This window comes from Siniperca chuatsi, linkage group LG9, assembly GCF_020085105.1.
Source record: "Siniperca chuatsi isolate FFG_IHB_CAS linkage group LG9, ASM2008510v1, whole genome shotgun sequence".
NCBI classification, from domain to species: domain Eukaryota; kingdom Metazoa; phylum Chordata; class Actinopteri; order Centrarchiformes; family Sinipercidae; genus Siniperca; species Siniperca chuatsi.
Window position 1 is genome coordinate 18,036,200 of NC_058050.1, and position 19,484 is coordinate 18,055,683.

Sequence of the window (19,484 nt, forward strand, 5' to 3'; positions counted from 1 at the left end):
TTTTAGCCATGCTAATGGTTTGCCAATGTCAGTCGGTCTGTCAATTGGTCCACCTCTTTGGTCAAGACTGAAATATTGGATGGATTGGCATGAAATTTGGTACAGATACCCATGGCCAAAGGATGAATCCTAATGACTTTGGTGATCCCCAACTTTTCCTCTAACGCCACCCAAGGTTGGATTAGTACCCCCAGGGGCCCCTGGGCACTGAAGCTCATAGACCCCACCACCACACACACCACCCACGGAAATAATTCCTTCGGATTCAGGTGTGTGGCAGGTGGGCCATCCATTTTTCTCCCATCACAGATGGAGGGCCCTTTGTAGCTAGAGAAAGACTCTGATACCTATATGGTATCAGGGCCAGACGCCACCAACAGGTTGACATTTGTAGTTCAGCTAATAGTTGTGAAATGTCTCGACAAGTACTGGGTGGATTGCCATGAAATTTGGTACTGGTATTCATGACTCCTCGGGATGAACTGTAATACCTTTGGTGATCCCTCAACTTCATCCAGTGCTATCATCATGTCAAAATTTCAGTTTGTCCAATACTTTGGTTTATGACAAAATACCTGCAAAAATATGACTTTCATGTCAGCCTCAGTTGTATTTTGTGTTTAGTGCATATTTGATGAAGCTGATGTACTTACATGATTCTTGTAATTTTTGGATTGTATCCACGTGGTTGAAATGCACTTATTGTAAGTTGCTTTGGATAAAAGCATCAGCTAAATAAATGTAATGTAGTGGTAATTAGCAAATATTAGCATGCTACTGTAACACGCTAAACAAAGATGGTGAAAATGGTAAACACTGTACCTGCTAAACATCAGTATGTTAGCATTGTCATTGTGAGCATGATAGCATGCTGACTCAAGCATTTAGTTTGCATTTAGCTAACCACTGTGCCTGAGTCCAGCTTCACAGAGCTGCTGTTGCTGTGACTCTTAGACTTGTTTTTTTCTTTACTGTGCTGATCAACCAGAGCACAGGTGTGTGTATAATTTCTGTTCTCCAAGCCACAATCAATGGTTTGACTTGGTCTAAGCTCCATATTACATTTTCTGTATGCAGGAGATAAACTGTCAATTGCTGTGACTAAATTAGACATACATAGTCCCTGCCAACTAATGACAGTATAGTCAACACTTTAAAAAAAAAAAGCCCAGCTGATTCCACTTTCAAATGTTGAGCTAATGAGCCATCAGCCACATCCGCAAGTGCCTTGGGATTTTTATAAAGCCTTGTCTATGGCTGTGTTGGGATTCAGAAATGCTACAGACACCAAAATCTGTTCTGCTAAGGTAGCCAACAGAGGATTTTGTAGGAAAGCTACAAAGTCTTTGCTTTTGCCTTCAGCATAATCTGAGTAGTCAAACATGAGTGTATCTGACAGAAGATTTATATGGAGCTGTATGTGGACTGTTATACAGACAGTTTGAGGCGTAGATATAAAACGTCTCAGTTTCCAATTTCTGAATCCAATAAGCCTAGAGAGTAAATATTTTAGTTTTCACTGTCACTTTATTTCCAGCATATAGTAAATCACAGTGCTATGGCTTTATGAGTGATGAAACATCAATGTTGTTTTTCTGGGTAAAAACAGCTTGTATAAGTGCCAAGGGAAGGTAATAAAAAAGAGCTACCAGAGCTCATCCTCCTGACACCAACATTAATATTCATATCAGTATTGTCAAATAAAATCCAAAAGACTAAAAACTGAAACTTTTAAAAACAGAAGTGAAGAACGTATTGGGTAGTGAGAGTGATGTGTTTGTTTCAGGAATAAACACCAATTGGTCCTGACCCTTTGAGGGTTTACCCTGAAACACGAGCAACCTGTACCTCCATACAGTGAGCTGCTGAGTGGTGTAAACAGATTAAAACTCTTATAGTAAGAGACAGGCTATTTTTAAAGAAAACTCCACTCTTGAATGCTCTTACCTGGTAAGACCAACGTATGTGTGAAGTTCATTTTATTTCAGGAGTTATTTTGTGATGAAGTGCTGTAATTTACTTTCTGCTGTACCATTTTCACTCTGTCTGTCTCTAATATAGGCTACTTGTACTCCTGTTTGTGTTTTGCTTCATTTCCCAGAAGGCCTTCTGAAAGCCCCTGAGAGTGGGTATGAACTTGTTCTATTAACTGTGAGTTGTACATCACCACAGCAAAATAAGCTTGATACTGTATATTGTTTTTTCCCATCAGTATGAACTGAAAAGCAAGAACTAAATAGCACAGTTATTGATATTTAATAAAGGCTTAAAGAAGAACATTGGAACTCAGATGAACTTGAAATGAGAAAATTGAGTGAAATTGTTTGGATTGTGTTAAATATTAGAAATACTAGTCTACTAGGTTTCTTATATGTGGACCAATCATCTGTGTTTGACTATTTATACACAGAACACAACAGAGCCAAGAATGTTAATCACTTCCAGTTTTCTTTAATAGTGTTACACTGCCCTGAGGTGGATTTTTCAGTGGACCATGAACACGGAGGAAAACTGAGCTCCTTGTTACATTTTGTGTGTCAAAACATAACGAAAAAGAAAGCACTCACAATTTCCCCCTCCTTCCCTCCGAAGTCAAGGAAGAGCATGCGAACGCCATCATCTGAGGACATCTTTAGTTTTTCGTAGGGGTAAGATAGGAGCACCCGGGGCCTGCTAGGTGTGTGAGCTGCCCTCTCTTCCCCATTCTCCCTGTCTTCCAGTTTGGGGTCAGCCAGCACAGAGAAGCCCTGTTCGTAGTGAATCACCAGCCGGCACTCCTGACCCCGGTATAGACAACCTGGAAGATAAACAGATAAAATATTTTAATTTTTGATTGATGCTCATGAACAAATCCTCTAGTTTTTCATTTTCCCTGTATTACTAATGTGTGGACGACAGAAATGAGAGTTAAAGTGCAAGTCAGGATTTGAATCACTACCTGGTACAAGCATTATAGAATAAGTAATTACAATCGGAGGTAAAAGTTATACTCTAAATCACAGACGTTTATGTAGCGGTACACCTTTAAATGCATATTGTAGACTTCAAAAATGTATTTCATCCCTGTCCTTGAAAACTTTCTCTCCTCCTTCGTTTTGGGGAGGATATACATTTTCTATTGTCTAATGACTTAAGTGTCAAGTGTCGGCTTGTATTGAAAGGGCAGGGCCATTTAGTACGATTCATGTGTATGTTACTAGGGTAGATGTTTGTACAAAGTCCTTTAATTTTCTGTGTTATAAATACAAAAAGGTTGAATGACATTGATACAGTTTCTTTTTCAGCTTGGTGATCATGTGGTTAGAAAATATGCAAAATCACATATAAAACAATCGGTAACACTTTATTTGATGGTTTATTTGCTTCATAAGACTGACATGACACTGTCATAAGACCTGTCATGAACATGAAGGAGTCTTTATGAAGGTTTATGACTTTATGTCATTATATGTCATTCGGTCAATTATGTCACTTTTAATGCAAAGTTGACATTGTTTGAGATGTCTTTGTCATGACAACTCAACATTAACCAAGAAAACACAACATGTCATAAACATGCCATAGCAGGCCTAATTAAAGAAAACTTAAAGAAAATATTTAGCTTTACGTGTTAACATTGCATTATACTGTCATGTGCTTGGTTTTGACGACTGTCATGAGACCATTATATCACCGTTATAAAAGCATTTGACAGTGTAATAAAACTTACTGACATCTTTATGACAAGTTCAAATGGTTCCACTTTACTTGAGGTCAAGGGAATTATTCATGACACAATTATAATGATCTCATGCCAGTCATCAAAACCAAGGCCTGCTATGGCATATTTATTTCTTCGTTAAAGTTGTCATGACAAAGACATTTTTGTCTTGGTTAATGTCAACTTGTCATGACAAAGACTTCTCGAACAATGTCAACTTTGCATTAAAAGTGACATAATTGGCCAAATGACACTTAATGACATAAAGTCATAAACCTTCTTAAAGACTCCTTCATGTTCATGACAGGTGTCATGTCAGTCTTATGAAGCCACCTTCAAATAAAGTGTTACCAAATGTATGTCCAACGCCATAAATGTGTTCCTCTGTTCTGCATGACATGAGACAACAAAAACATCAATAACTTGTTTTATGAGCTTTTAATTACAATTTTTAATTACAACAGAATTCTGTAAAACAAGTAAGTAATATGATACTTTATCATATATCATATGATACTGATATTTCCACTGAAAGTCAGTAAATACATTTTGAATCATGCATTTGCATTATTTTTTATAAAAAGTAAAACATTACAATGGCAATTACGACTATAGTGATGACATTCTTGGCTATATTTCTCAGCTCTTACTGTTCAGAAGGCATTTTATTACTGGCAGTTGCCAGTTTATTATGTACACAGAACTAATGATACACTAATGATATGACTAGAAATCTTTCCTTCATGAAGGTTATAATGTTTGGTTTTTGGCTGTAGTTTGTGGTGGTGTAGAATTGTACTGTGTTTTACTAAGATATATTTCTAATATTATATATATATATATATATATATATATATATATATATATATATGTATACAACCCATTTGTATCAATGAGGGTAGACTAAACATTAGAAACACATATACAGCATTAGTTTTAGCTAGGTGAACCTAATACACTGGCAGCTGAGTATAGATTTATCCTCTCCTTATTAAAATATATTGTACAGTTCTGTCATGTTATCAATCATTAATTAGTTATTTATTAAAGGGAGCCCGACTCTGTTCTAAGTCATGTGTCCCATGTCTAATACACATTACAATTGACTACATTTCGGTAATAGACAACTCTCTTCACGTGGAGACCAATCCACTGAAAGCACATTGTAATTCATCTCTTCTACAACACTTCTCATCATTTTCACTCTCTCTTCACAGCGTGTGTCTGGCTGAAAGCTGAGTGTACTATCTTTATCTACTCTCCCAATGTACGCATCACTTTCCTCTGCTTTAATGACAAACCTGTCTTGTCTCCACACAGTGTGATGTAGCTGTATTTAGTCTTATTTTTCAGAGCCTTGACAGCAGAGTTCCCTTGCCCCCCCCCCATCGACAGACATGGAGGCCGTGTACTGAAAGCTTCATTTACAGCATAAGCTGCTCTCTCTTGACGACAGCTGATCTACTGAGCGGCGTGTTTGTGTGACAAAGACACATTGAGTGAGAAAAGAGTTGTTATCTTTCCATTGTTTGCTGACTGCCTGACCAGGATGTGTGTGTATGGCATGTATAGGGAGGGGAGTGTGTGTGAGTATGTGTGTACATGTGACAGTGAGAGTGTGTGTAATGCCTTTATGCTGGTGAAGAAAAGATGTCTATTTTATATCATGCAGTTATGTGAAAGAGACATGGAGATGCATTTATGAGTGTGTGTGTCTTCTCTCTATGTGGGCTACAGAATACCTATGCATGTGTGTTTACATATATGTATGCATGTGTTGTTGCTATCTGTGGCCTGTTTCAGTCTCTTTTGTCCAACTGTCAACAGATTCTCTGACTGCTTAACCGTGTCGTCAGTCAAATCACACTAATCACCCTATACACACCTAAATCCTTTACTCGTTCGGGTCTTTACTTAAAGGCGATTATGAAAGGTTGGCAAATGTGTACACAGTAACACACACACCTGACTTTGGTCAGTACACAATTTGCAAATAAATCTTGTGAGTTTAATTTACCCTGCACAGAGTAGCAGATGGATGGGTTGTACTGCACAACAATGTAATCAAGTCATAGAAACACATGCTAAATTCTGTTATCGTTTATATTGGCATCTCACATTTTAACCATTTATGAAAACCTCACATAATTTTCTCACTTTGGTTCAGCGGAGAGACAAAATTTAAGAAAACTATTTAAGAAAAAATCCTCTCACTCTGAAATAACTTATTCACAATTACAAACACTGCTGCAAAGGTAGGTCATATTAGATTGGCTACCAATTAGCAGCAATTGTCAGCTGTAAAAGAAGGGTGGTAATAGAGACAACCAGCACGCAGTCAGAGCCCATATTCCAGGTGCACTGATAAAATAAAACTGCACATTTATTCATTATGTCAAGGTGGGCAGTCTCAAATATTATAAATGGAGCATAGCTTTAGTTCAGGCAGAGCAGACATTCAGGTGTACAGTGGGCTATATTTTTTTTTACATTTAATGTTCATGTATCTGTTTGCTGAGGGGGGGATTAAGGGCTGGGGTATACAAGAGTTCTTACAAGGTAGTTACTCTGAAGGGCTACACTTGAAGGCAGAGTGAAAAGCTGACCATTATAGAGATGTGATATCATTTAAAAATGGGGATAATGGTGCACATTTTCAGACAGTCTTTTCTGGAAGACGATCAGTGCTGTTCTTGGTTGTACACGTGAATAGTTGTGTCAAGAATGAAAAAAGCTAGAGAGAGATGTTCAAACCCTGGTTGGTTTCGCAAAGTTACAGAAATTGTTGGACACAGCCCCCCCAATCTGACGTCAGAAAGGTGTGTGTGTGTGTGTGTGTGTGTGTGTGGGCGGGGGGGTGTCCAAAGATATTTGACCATCTGATAAGCAGTTCTGACAGCATACTGACCCCTTAATTCTCCCAGCAGAATCCTCATTGCTGCTCAGATTTTCTGAGAGCTGAGCCTTTTCCACCAGATCCAGTGTTTTCTATAAAAGGTCAGTTTCTTGAAGTGTCCCTGACTGAACTTTCTTTGTCAAATACAGATAAACTGCTGTGAAAGAGAAGAGAATCTCTCTTCCCAAAAGTTGGACCGTAATACGAATATCATGGCTTGACATTGTTATCGCTATTAATTATCTTGAAACCTAGTATAATCCATTTTTGTAGCAATGTTTGCAACGCTGATTTAGTATTCTTGAAGGTTTACATCCTTTTTCTTTTTGATGATGTGTTTATCTTATTTTGTCCAACCCCTCATTATGTCTGTGAAACGTTTCTCAGGAGTTGACGGTGACCGGTAACATAATTACTGTATTGTATTAATAATCTATTGTAGTATTCTACATATTTTTAAATAGTGATACCACAGAAGCAATGCTGGCTTCAAACCCCATTGATCAGGTGAGGTATTGGGACTAGTAAGCACCTACATTAGGAAGTGCTAGTGTGGGTGACTCTTTTTGTGTTCAGGAGCAGAACAGTATATTGCAGTAATTTATCTTCTCCTTTTCAACTGTGAAACACACTAGAACAACAGAGGTGTGTTGATTACAACTTCAGGAAGTATTGTTGATAAGGACACTGTGAATCAAATTGAAAAATGAGGCGCACACATGCAGTCAAATACACAGTGTAATATCCCTGGAACCTTCGCATTCATAATGAAAAATGAGTCTCATAATGTGTAATATTATTCTAATGATGTATTAAGAATCTGGCAGGACAAACGTCTCCCTAATGGCATAACAGTTGCAAATGGGGAAAAGAGTGTCGGGTCTTTGTTGTGTTCAGGAGTGAAAATTAGACCTGAAACTCTACTTGTCTACCTGAGAGCCTTGATCTGTGGGGCAAGCAGGGTTTCCCACCAGAATACACACACAAACATACACACACAGAGAAAGGGGCTTTTAAGACTGCAACAAAAGCCGTTCTTTCTGCCTGACAGTGAGTGGAAAAGACAGAAGGAGGGAAGGAGGGGCTGAGAGTGATAACACTGAGAGACAGAGAGAGGAACAGAATGAATGAGGGACAGAGAGAGAGGAGAAGGAGACACTAACTCTGTTACCATCACGACAAGTGGAAATGCTAAAAGGTTATTAAGGGACAGAAACTCTGTTTTAACTGTCATTTGTTTTATATGTATAAATTACATTAGCAGCAGGTATACTTCATATTTTGAAACTGCATCACACTGCGCTAAGCTTCAAGTGTCACAGCAGGTTACTAGGTTAATTTTCCACAACCACTGAGGTAAAATTGCTTTTTTAAGTCATTAAGCTGTTTACCTGTTCATTAAGGAGACCGAATCGACCTCTAAGACAATTTAACATGTTTTACAGCTGTCACCTTTGACAACAACATTAGTGAGAAGGCTGTGGGTGTGGATGAACAAGGAGAAGTGGGAATACTGACTTTAAACAAACAAATCTGAAGCTGGTCATAAAATTATGTTTTGAATCTGTGGTTCAAAGTTTATTCTTGAGAGTGGAGACATTATTAAAAGAGAACTTGATTTTATGAAAGTAGATCATCCAGTCACACCAGTTATATACACATTACCCAAAATACATAAGAATGTAGAAAAACCACCAGGTAGATTAGCTGGTATTGGCTCTTTAACAGAGAAAATATCAACATGTGTTGACTATTTTCTAAAACTTCATGTCACTTCTTTGCCTTCATATGTAAAATATACTTTTGATATGACTGACATTTTAAAAACTATTGACTTTCCTGTTGATAATATTGTATGTTACTGGTTACGCTTGATGTACAATCACTTCATACCAATATACCACTTGACGGAGGCTTTGAAGCGGTTGATTTTTATCTACAGTCCTCTCATTCAGATATGAATCCCAAGATTGCCTGTATTAAAGAATTAACCAAATTGGTTCTAACAAAACATTTTTTCATGTACAAATATTCTTTTTATTTGCAGTTAAAAGGCACAGCTATATGCCTCCAAACTATGCTTCTTTATACGTTGGATACTTTGAATAAGAGTTTGTGTTGAATTCTTCGCATAATCCTTTTTTTCATCATATAGGTCTTTGGCAAAGGCACATTGATGACATATTCCACCTTTGGTCAGGTACTACAAAATAATTATTGGATTTCACACATTTTCTAAATGCAAGCAGTCATCATCTCAAATTTACGGTTAATTATGATTACTCACAAATCAATTTCTGGACATTTTGATCATCAAAGAACAAGACAAATTGGCAACATATCTCTATGTTGACAAGAACATACCGTAAATCTTCAATTAATAGCCCAGGCTTTTATTTGCTTTAATCACTGAACTCAACCTGCCTATATGTGGGACAGGCCTTTAATTCCTTTTTATATATATATATATATATATATATATATATATATATATATATATATATATATATATATATATATATATATATATAATCTTACTTATCTATTTATTTTCTAATAGCACATGTTCATGTTTTTATTTCATACATGCTTTGGCAATGTTAACATCTGTTTCCCATGCCAATAAAGCCCAATTGAATTTAATCAAGAGAGATTACTCATTCAAACACAACCCACCCTCACTGATACACTTTTACAGATATCTCAATGAATGTCTTGATTGTCTCTCCCAAAAGTTTATATCTGTTGATGCCCACCTCCCTTTTCATTCTCTTCTTTTTAGTTTGTGTTGTCTTTCCTCTTATAGGTATCAATACAAATTTTGGCCAATTGCTAGGCTGAACTTGCCTGCATTGCTAAGAAAAAATTTGGGCAAATAATATATCACTGCTTTCTATTTTTCCTACAGCTCTGATTGGTCCAATCATGTAGATCACAATCACCTGAGTGATGAATGTGTTTGTGTCTATATATTGCTTGATCTGCTTTGTGATGGTGATTTGACAATGCCTTAATCTCTGTTAGATCGAAACATTGGTCAATTAAAATTGCTGGGAGCTCTACAGTGTGCAGATCTTTTGTTTATTCTTGACCTTGGCCACAGCAGTTGAGAAAACAATGTCAACACAAGGTTAAGTTGGTAGCTGTTCTGGGGCTTTTGAGCAGCCGGTTAACGTAGCTTATCATAAAGACTGCGTCACTGCACTCAAAACCCGCGTAAAACCACAACCATATTGAGGTTTTTACACTTTGGGTTTCATTAACAAGAGAGACATAACACATTAGTAAGCGAGCTTTAGAGGTGCTGGAAGGCAGATTTTGTTACCTTTGGACAGCGCCAGGATAGCTGTTTCCCTAGGCTAGTCTAAACTAAGATAAGGTAACCGACAGCTTGCTGTAGCTTCATATTTAGTGTACAGACATAAGAGTGGTATCCATCGTCTGCTGATGAAGATCATGTGCTATGATCAAAAGCTCCAGAACAACTACTAAATGGACCCTCTGGTGAGATTGTTTTCTCAACTAATGTTATGAATATTTTAAAAGAGAGCAGATATGCAGTGGACATTAGCAGGGTTTAAACCTTGATGTTGTGACTACATGATACACAGTGCCCATATCCTGCTTTTAGTGATGCAGAAACTGTTGTACATGTTTTATCTCCTCACACCTCGATTATTGTAACAGCCTGTTCACTTGTCTTAATCAAAAAACTTTGACACGACTGCAGGCTGTACAAAACCCAGCTGCTAGGCTTTTAACCAGGACCAAGAGGTTCGACTACATCACACCTGTTTCAGCCTCTTTACATTGGCTCCCTGTTTGTTTTAGGATTGATTTTAAGATCTTATTGATTACTTTTAAGGCTCTTCATGGCCTGGCTCCAGACTATATTTTAGACCTTGTAATCCCTTATGAACCTTCACGTAGTTTGAGATCTTCGGGCAGGGGTCTTCTGTCTATTCCTGAGTCCAGGATGAAAACTAAGGGGGACAGAGCTTTTGCTATCAGGGCAGGTCAGTGTCTTCATTTAAGTCTCCTCTCGAAACACATTTTTAACGGGAAGCATATCCTGATTTTACTGGCTGTTTATTTTATTGCTTTTGTGTATTTTATCATTCACTGTTGTATTTATTTATCTTGTTGTAAAGCACTTTGTACTTTGTTTGGCAACATATCTCTATGTTGACAAGAACATACCGTAAATCTTCAATTGTTCTATAAATAAGTTTTATTATTATTATTATTATAATTGCTCAAAATATCAATATAACCTCTGAAAAGTTTAAGTCACCTTGGACATAATAATAACATAAATGACAGCAGGCCAAGTGCCTGTAAAATTTGATTTTTAAGAATGGCCTGCTGCCCAGTGAATGATTGAGAGTTGATCTCTCTTCAAAGCAAATCTTTATCACGAGCCTTGACAGTGAATAAACCATCACAGTGATTTATCAGAATGTTACACAGATGAAAAGCTGACAAGGTCAGCGCAACAACTCCTCAGGTGGCAACTGCTGAAAAATGAGTGAATGCACTTTGTATGCATTATCACACTCCTTCTCTGGGAAGTGTAAATTACTTTTCTGCTTCCATAACAAGAAACCGAGGGCTTGGTGCTAACATCAATCTGTTTCACAAAAGTTATGGGATCCATTACAGACAGAAATTCAATAGTGATGAGCGATAAATATTCATAACCATTCTCATTTTTTCATTTTTTCTTTTGGCCTGTGTCACTGACCTGTATCCTGAATCAGTATTACACTACAAAATTAAAGGTGCTGTAACAAATATTTTAGCTATGGTAGCAGCATGGCTCTATGGATGGTGATGTTGGTCTGTCTGTCCACCAATTTGATCCACACTGAAATATCTCAAAACTATTGGATTGATTGTCATGAAATTTTGTACAGACATTCAGGTTCCCAGAGGATGAATCCTAATGATTTTGGTGATCCCATGACTTCTAGCACCACCATGAGGTTGACTTGTGATTTTGAGTGAAATGTCTCAACAACTAGGCTACTGGATAGATTGCTATTAAATTTGTTACAGATATCCATGTCTTCATCAGGATGAAATAAAAATTGTAATCACTTCGGTAAGGCTGCTGACATTTACTCTACTGTATCAGGTACAAATTTTAGCTTGTACAATACTTTGGTTTATGACTAAATACCTGTAAAACTAGTGACATCCTCTGCCTCTGCTGTACTTTAGTGCTAATTAGCAAATACTAGCACGCTAGTGCTAAGACGCTGAACATGATAAACATTAGGCCTATACCTCCTTAACATTAGCATGTTAGTATTGCCATGTGTTATGTGAGCATGTTGCCATACTGGTGTTAGCATTTAGCTCAATGCTAATGCTAATGTGCCTAAGTACTAAGTAAGGGCTGCTAGCATTGCTGTGGACTCTTAGTATTGTTATATTAACAATGGATCAAATGACCTCCGAGAGTCTACGGAGCTCTGTGGATCATTTCAGCATCTTTCAGCTTATTGTTTTGGCTTTATGGCCCGCTACCTTCCTGTTTTGGTTCTAATCAGTGTTGTTTTCTGGTGCAGCAGGTGGCTGTTTTTGGCAAAAAGCTCCAAAAACCCACAGTACATTACAGAACCAAACGACTAAATGCTGCACTAGCATTTAGCAGCTAAAATTCTGGCTCATCCCTCAAGTGTTGGTGAGAAAAAAAGAGCTATAAGGAGAATTAATACTGGACATTCATTGGGTGGCCAGAACCACAACTCCAAATTAATACTAATGTTGCTACATATCTGCTTGATGTATAGTAAGAAACTGTTTTCTAACAAGTTCACTATATCAACTTAAAAGGTGATAATATGAGAGTAGTGTGTTAACAGCTTATTCTTGCTCCCCCTGGCCCAAAAAACAATTAATGCAGGTTTTAAAGGCCCTGCGCACTCTCACAGATGTTTTCACTCATCCTGGCTGATTAGACCTCTGCTCAGGTTGAAAGTAGGCAGGGTTAGTACACCAATAAGAATGACAAAGGTGTAATATTTACGATGCTAACAGGAGACTGAGGAAGATGTCAATCAAACACAGTCTGCACACTCCCACACACTCATTTCAAGAGCTCTTATCATCCAAAATAAGTGACATCACCTGTGTGGGTGTACCATGGGTGTGCAGGACCTTTAACTTTAACTGTTGATTTCACTGCCACATTTAAGCTACAGCACGTCAATTCTGAGCAGCTTGCTTCAGTCTAGACAGCGTTTTGTCATGGGATTAAATAAGATGTCCTTTTAACATTCACATTTCCTTGCTAACTACCATTACATACAAAATCTGATTTTTATCAAACACCTTGGAGTGTTAAATTCAAATTGAACCGCTCTGCAGACATGGATGAAGCCTTGCTATGCAAATCACAGCGTAACGTTTACAATTAGATCATTGGGTGCCGACAGGATTTAAGAGTTTGGTGGCCATAAATGATGCAGAAACAACACTGACAATAAGGATGTAGTGTTGGGGTCGTGTATCATTTGCTGCTGGATACTCGCCGTTTCATATATGAGTGGAGTCTGAAGTGAAACTTAATTTGGCACGGTGTTATCATAGATGGAGAGAGGAGGGGGACCCAGGGGAGAAGTGCAGTTCCCAGGACATTTTGTGCTTGGAGAGAGAGGGAGGCAAAGAGGGAGCGAGAGAGAGGGGGAATCATCTGTTGGAATTCCTGGACGTCCAAGACCCAATACCAAACAGCATGCACACACACACACACATCCTTGTACTTCTATCTTTGTGAGGACTGTCACTGACATAAGCCCCTTACCCTAACCATAATGTCCTCACTTTGTAGGTAAAAATGTGTTTCTGTCCTCACTATGTAGCAAGTACAAGTACCAACACACACACACACGCACACACATTTGTTTCACTATCCCAGTGGGGGACAGTGATTGACATAATGCTTTTCCCTAGCCCCTCACCCTAACCTTAACCATCACAACTAAATGCCTAACCTTAACCCTTATCCTCACCCTAACCTTAACCTCATTGTAACCTGAACCCTAAAATCAAGTCTTAACCCTCAAAAAGCTGTCTCTACCTGTGGGGACCTCAATTTTTGTCCCCAAGGTGACACAGGTCCTCATGTGTTAGTGTGCATTCAGGTTAAAGTCCCCTCTGGAATATAAGAACATGAAAACACACACACACACACACACACACACACACACACACACACACACACACACACAAGAATAGCATTCCTTTCTATAAATAACAAGTGCTTTTTCCACATTTTCCATATGGCATGTCAAATTATATGACAAACTCTCTTCTATCTCAGTGTATGAGTGGACGTGGAAATCTGTATGTGTGTATATATACATTTTGATTTAAGCACCCGAGTTAGACATAGGCTTGCAAGACCCCTTGCAGCCTCTTAAATATCTCTGGATATGTTTTGCTGCAGCATGCCTGAACACATCTGAGGAAGCATCACAGAATCCAGCACAGTGACCTGTACTGTTCACTCTGCTCCATCCACAGCTAGATGTTTGTGTGTGTTCCTGTCTCTGTTTATAGCAGCTAAGTGTGTGTATGTTTCTATGTCTTTAAGTTACTGAATCAGAGTGTTTATGTATCAGTACTTACTCGTAGTGACTTCTTTGATCATCTCAGCTGAGGCGTGACATCCATTGACTATTTGTCTGGTCCACATAGACAGATCCTTGGTGGTCTCAGCCCGGAACAGATGAGTCTCGATGCCCAGTCGTGTGCCAGTCCGAGTGGCAAAGAACAGCTCCGTACCAGAGTGAGGCGATCCCCGGTCAGGGCCAGAGTGGACCAGACTGGATTAACACATACACACATAAACTCATATTGTATTTGTCAGGGAGAAGGCATTTTTGTCTTATATAATATATTTATGATATAAAATATCCGAAATATTTTATGGAGCAAATATACTGTGTGCATTTGTGATGTCTTTATGGTGGTGGACCTACCGTGTTGCTAAAAGTGGATAAGTGTGTGCAGGGCTCTGCCAGGCCTCCTTGCCTCGTGGTAGATTGTCATACAGCAGCAGGTCTTTCTCAGTCACCACCACCAGCACCGGCTTCCAGCACTGCTTCTCACTCTCTGTCTGCAGCACAAACAGATACACTTTGAGACATGGAAGGTTGTATCCATCTATCCATTTTCTGTACCCACTCATCCTGTGAAGTGCCATGGGGGGACTAAAAGAAACTGCAAAGAAGCTGTTTGCAGCTGTTTTAATGTATTATTGCACTGTTTTAAGTGTTAACTTACCAGAGCCTAAGGTAAGTATGCCCAAAAAAGTATGAGATATTAATTTTTCTAATAATGTCAACAGATTCTCACAGAGCTGTAAAAGTTTAAATCTAGTTGATAAATTAACTGATAATTAAGATTCTAATCTATTTCAGTGAATACAATAAGCAATTAATCTGACAAGGTTGCTCGTGTTGAATTGGAATCAAGCACAACCTTGATGAATTTGTTGCTGCAGGATTTGATGTACCTATGCCCTCTTATATTTGTCACAAATACTGAAGTCATCCTCAGGATTTTAGATGAAAGCAGGTATTTCATATCAATATCAATGGTTGTGTGCTAATAAGCTGCTTTATGAGAATAATGTTGTGTCAGAGAGAGGAATGATCTGTGTGTTTAATATGTAAAAGATTCAGTATGTATTCAGCAGTGGGTGTAGACCAGTTTTCAACTCTCAACTTAATCCAAGACTGGGTATGTAAACATTTTTTCTCTCTCTCACTTACTGTCTACCTTAACTCTTTCCATCTGTCTCTCTGTCACATTTCACTCCAAAATGCTCCAAAAATATAAAAAAGCTCTAATTTGGGCTGTTGCAAAGCTGTTCTGGTCTGTACTAACTATATTGTGTACCCAGTGGGGAATTAGCTAAATATAAAGGTGGCTGGTGTGCAGGTGCAGGTACACTTTCTACGCATTTGCTTTGCTGTGGCTCCTCGCCCACCCATCCCTCCTAACAAGCAAACCCCTCGCTTTCCCTTCAGAACACACACTGTTAAATCTCTTAACTTAGAGCACATGTGCACGTGCGCACGCACACACACACACACACACGTGCTGCTCCATAACTATTCTCATTATGAAAGCTTATCTGCAGCCCAGCCATGGAATCCTAAGCTGCTCTTTGAAGTTCTGCCTCAGCCAATCATATCGTGGGATTTTGAGGGTCAAGGGTCAGTTTTTTAACATTATGACAATATGTTGCTAAGTAACAGTACTCTACTGAATTTGAAGGATCAAATATTGGCAAATTCATGAGGACTAAATTAGACGTGTGTGTGTGTGTGGATATGTGTGCACAGGTGTGTATGTCTGTGTGTGAAAGAGAAAGTGAAGCTTTACCTATGTGTGTACGTGCGAATTTCAAAGATGTGGGCGTGTGTGTACAGAAGAGATACACAAAAATATGCATGCAAACACAGGTACCTGTGCACACACACACAAATACACACACATTTGTAATTCTATACCCTGATTGCTGTTCTGCATCCCTGAGCTCATAGCATTAACCCCTAATAATCACAACTACATGCCAAACCCCAAGCATTGCCCTAAACCTTTGTTTCACAATTACTTCTGTTACTTTTAGTATGTACAAACCTGTGCAACACTATGAATGTTTTCAAGGAAAGATTGTCTGAATGTGTGCACTGTTATTCCCATATTGAAAGGATATCACGTCTCCCACCTATCTTTCACCCCACTTTCTGGGCTGAAAGCTGAAGCTTTTGCCTTCAGACATGATTGGACGAAACGTCGTATGAAGCTCGTTTAAAGCATGACGTGGCCTTTACACACAAACTGACACATATTTCAAGGGGACATTAAGAGTAGCCTGCCTAGCCACTAAATAAAAAAAAATGTAAATGCAATTGATCAATTAATAAATAGGTGATGCACCTAAAAACAAGACGTGAAAATGTTAACAATTGTAACAATATAATTTTACAGTATATGAAACAAAACCCTAAAAAGTATGTCAAAAAAACAACCCATATCATAAAAAAACAAGCAAATGTGACATATCTTGCACATGTTTCACAGGTGTAGACACAAAAAACCCTAAAACCCTAAGTCTTAACCTTTAAACAGCCCTTTGAAAATGAGAGGACCAACTAAAATGTCTTCATTTTCCAAAAATGTCCACCATTTTAGGAGTTAAACTCAAACTGATCCTTGCAAAGATAGAAGAGCACACACATGGACCATAGTCACAAAATGGTAATAAGAGAGAAGGTACCCCATTAAAAATGTGAGAAATCTAAAAGCATCGGTGTCACACACACACATTATTTTGTACAGTTGGTTATTATGAAGCATTTTACACTCCCTGTCTCTCTCACATGCACACACACACACACACACACACACACACACACACACACACACACACACACACACACACACACACTCTTACCTTCCCTGCCAGCCATCCCAGGTGTCGTATCTCTTTGCTGCCAGCAACCCCCGTCCTGGCTGTGTTCTGGATGACCTCTGCCAGTGCCCGCTGTGGGGGGATGACAGTTTTTAGGAGAGATGATCATTCAGGATGCATTAAATTAAAAGCAGCTCTGAGGAGCTGAATCATGGCCAAAGTATGTGATCATTGAAATGTCTAATTCTAATGGTTACACTGATGAGAATGACCTGTAAAATCAATGAAATCAATGACAGACCTGTGCCAGTGTGGATGTGACGGAGTGCATGGCAGAAAACCAGGACAGGGCAGATGGTTGGTCTGGGCACCGCAGCACCACGGTGTGCCTGGCATCAGGGGAATGCAGCTCCAGTTGTCTGGAGGAGGAGATAAGAAAAGTTAAACAGCTTTAACCTTTCTGTTATCATTGGACGGGTTCTAAAACTTTTATAGTTCACAACCTTGGATGAATAAATTCCTTTTTGAATATTGAAAATCTATTGCTAGCCTTATCAGGCAGACACAATTTGACTCAATTTAATTTCACCTCATAGTTTTAGAAACCAAATGTTATCCATTTAGGTTGCAACCTCAACAGATGCTCGTTTATCTCATCCACTTGAAAATGGGCACTCGGTCAGAACAATGAAATGAAGTACAATTTGAATTTATTCAGGTCAATTCAAAACACGAAAAACAGGGATTGCTCAGGCATCCTCTGTGGGCTATATGACACAATGCTGTCTCCCACTAAATTTCCATAACTAATCTCCTTATATCATATGGGAGTATTTCTGGCCTCGAGAGAAATGCATCTGTAGGCTTCTTGATCTCACTGAATGGCTCTTTGATTGTGTGCTCAATGAATTTTAAAAAGGTACGAGATGCAGCCTTTGCTTCATATAGTAGCATCAGTACAGTTAGTGTTTATCTCTGTGGGGTAAAACCAACTGTGAAGATACTCTGAACCGGTATGCTAAAGGAAAGGTAAACTGTCTGTTGTCCATTTTTGAGGAAGAAAAAGTCCAGAATAAGGATGCAAAGTAAGAGTGATATTACAATTAACTTTTATAATTAGGTATGGCTGACTGAGAGGTTAAGAGGACCATACATGGTAAATGACTCTTCACTGTGTGCTCATGCTGAGATTTGGCCGTGTTTGAGGAATATGAACTCAGTGTGTTTGTCCCAGGAGGTCTGAGTAGTTAAAAACAACAAAATATTGTAACTGAAGCTAAAGTGAAATCATGCTCATTTTAAGAATTTGTTAATGTTACTTCTGTGGTCTTTGCTAGTCCAGTCAATATTTGTAGTTTTAAAACCTTAAAGGTAAAGTCGAAAATAGAGATGTGAGATTTTGTGTCAACATGGGACTGTTCTATAGTGAATGAAATGAGGTAACGGGGTAATGGTAATGGGGTTTAGCACAGTCAGTAAAATGTGCTGCAGGATGCACCCAGTGCAATTTTCTGGGAGGACAGGTTCTGTTTCAACTCACAAAATGAATGGAAATGCATTCTTGAGTTTACCACCAACTCTGAAACAATCTAGCATGCCTGTTAACAGCACTCCACTGTCCATGTGCTCCCAGTGGTTTAAAATAGAAACTACTCCAAGGGTGGTTTCAACTCTGCAAACATGCTTTCTTTGCAGCTTTCTTTATTCATACAGTTCACACTGGGGACCTGGAAAAGCCCCAGTGAATGTGATGAATCTGCTCTTCCATCAGACCCTCAGAGGAGGGAGAGTGTGTCTAGATGAGCTCCAGGTGTTTCTCTGGGTTTAAAATACAACTGCTGCCTGTAAAAGGCAAGCTGATTAAGGACAGGCAAGGGGAGAGCAGAGGGAGGAAGAAGGGAGACTCCAGGGCCAGATGTGCATTTGGTAGAGGAGGTTCTTTAAGGATGATGTTTGTTTTAGCAACAACTTGACTCCCATGAGTTATACTAGACCTAGAGGAAGCATTATCTGCCATTTTCTGGCCAAGATGTGTGAGTGGCTTTGGGGCAAAATTACCCATCTCTTGCATGCATGACACAATGCATTAACATGGGGAATCACTGGGAGAACAGCATATTGATTGGATGACCGCTATATGGACTTGAATGTATGGAATTATATAAGTATGGTCCTACTTGAATTAAGATCAATCTCTTACTTGATCAAAGGGTAGTTGTTCTCACAGGATTATCACTATATATAGCAAAAATGTATTCAAGCTTGGTAGGTCTGTTCCAGCATACAGATGTGATTCATGCAGTCATTTTATTCTAAATATTTATTGAAGAACTCTGTATGCATACACAACAATTCCATGAAGGAAATGTTTTAATGGCAAAATATCCATTTTAAAGCAACAACGCATGTGACAATACTGTTGAAAGACTGATGTTTTTGATAAAACAAAACAA

At 38.6% G+C, this 19,484-nt stretch overlaps 1 protein-coding gene across 1 annotated transcript in view; it reads right to left on the minus strand.

Moving 5' to 3' along the window:
* sntb1 (syntrophin, basic 1) overlaps window positions 1–19,484 on the minus strand; it is a 43,656-nt gene that overhangs the window by 3,423 nt on the left and 20,749 nt on the right. Inside the window, exons 4-8 of the mRNA XM_044208049.1 lie at window positions 17,333–17,450; window positions 17,074–17,163; window positions 14,588–14,724; window positions 14,235–14,431; window positions 2,568–2,797 (exon numbers count right to left, since the gene is read on the minus strand). Of these exons, the coding sequence (XP_044063984.1) occupies window positions 2,568–2,797; window positions 14,235–14,431; window positions 14,588–14,724; window positions 17,074–17,163; window positions 17,333–17,450 (772 nt within the window). The remainder of the gene's footprint in view (window positions 1–2,567; window positions 2,798–14,234; window positions 14,432–14,587; window positions 14,725–17,073; window positions 17,164–17,332; window positions 17,451–19,484) is intronic.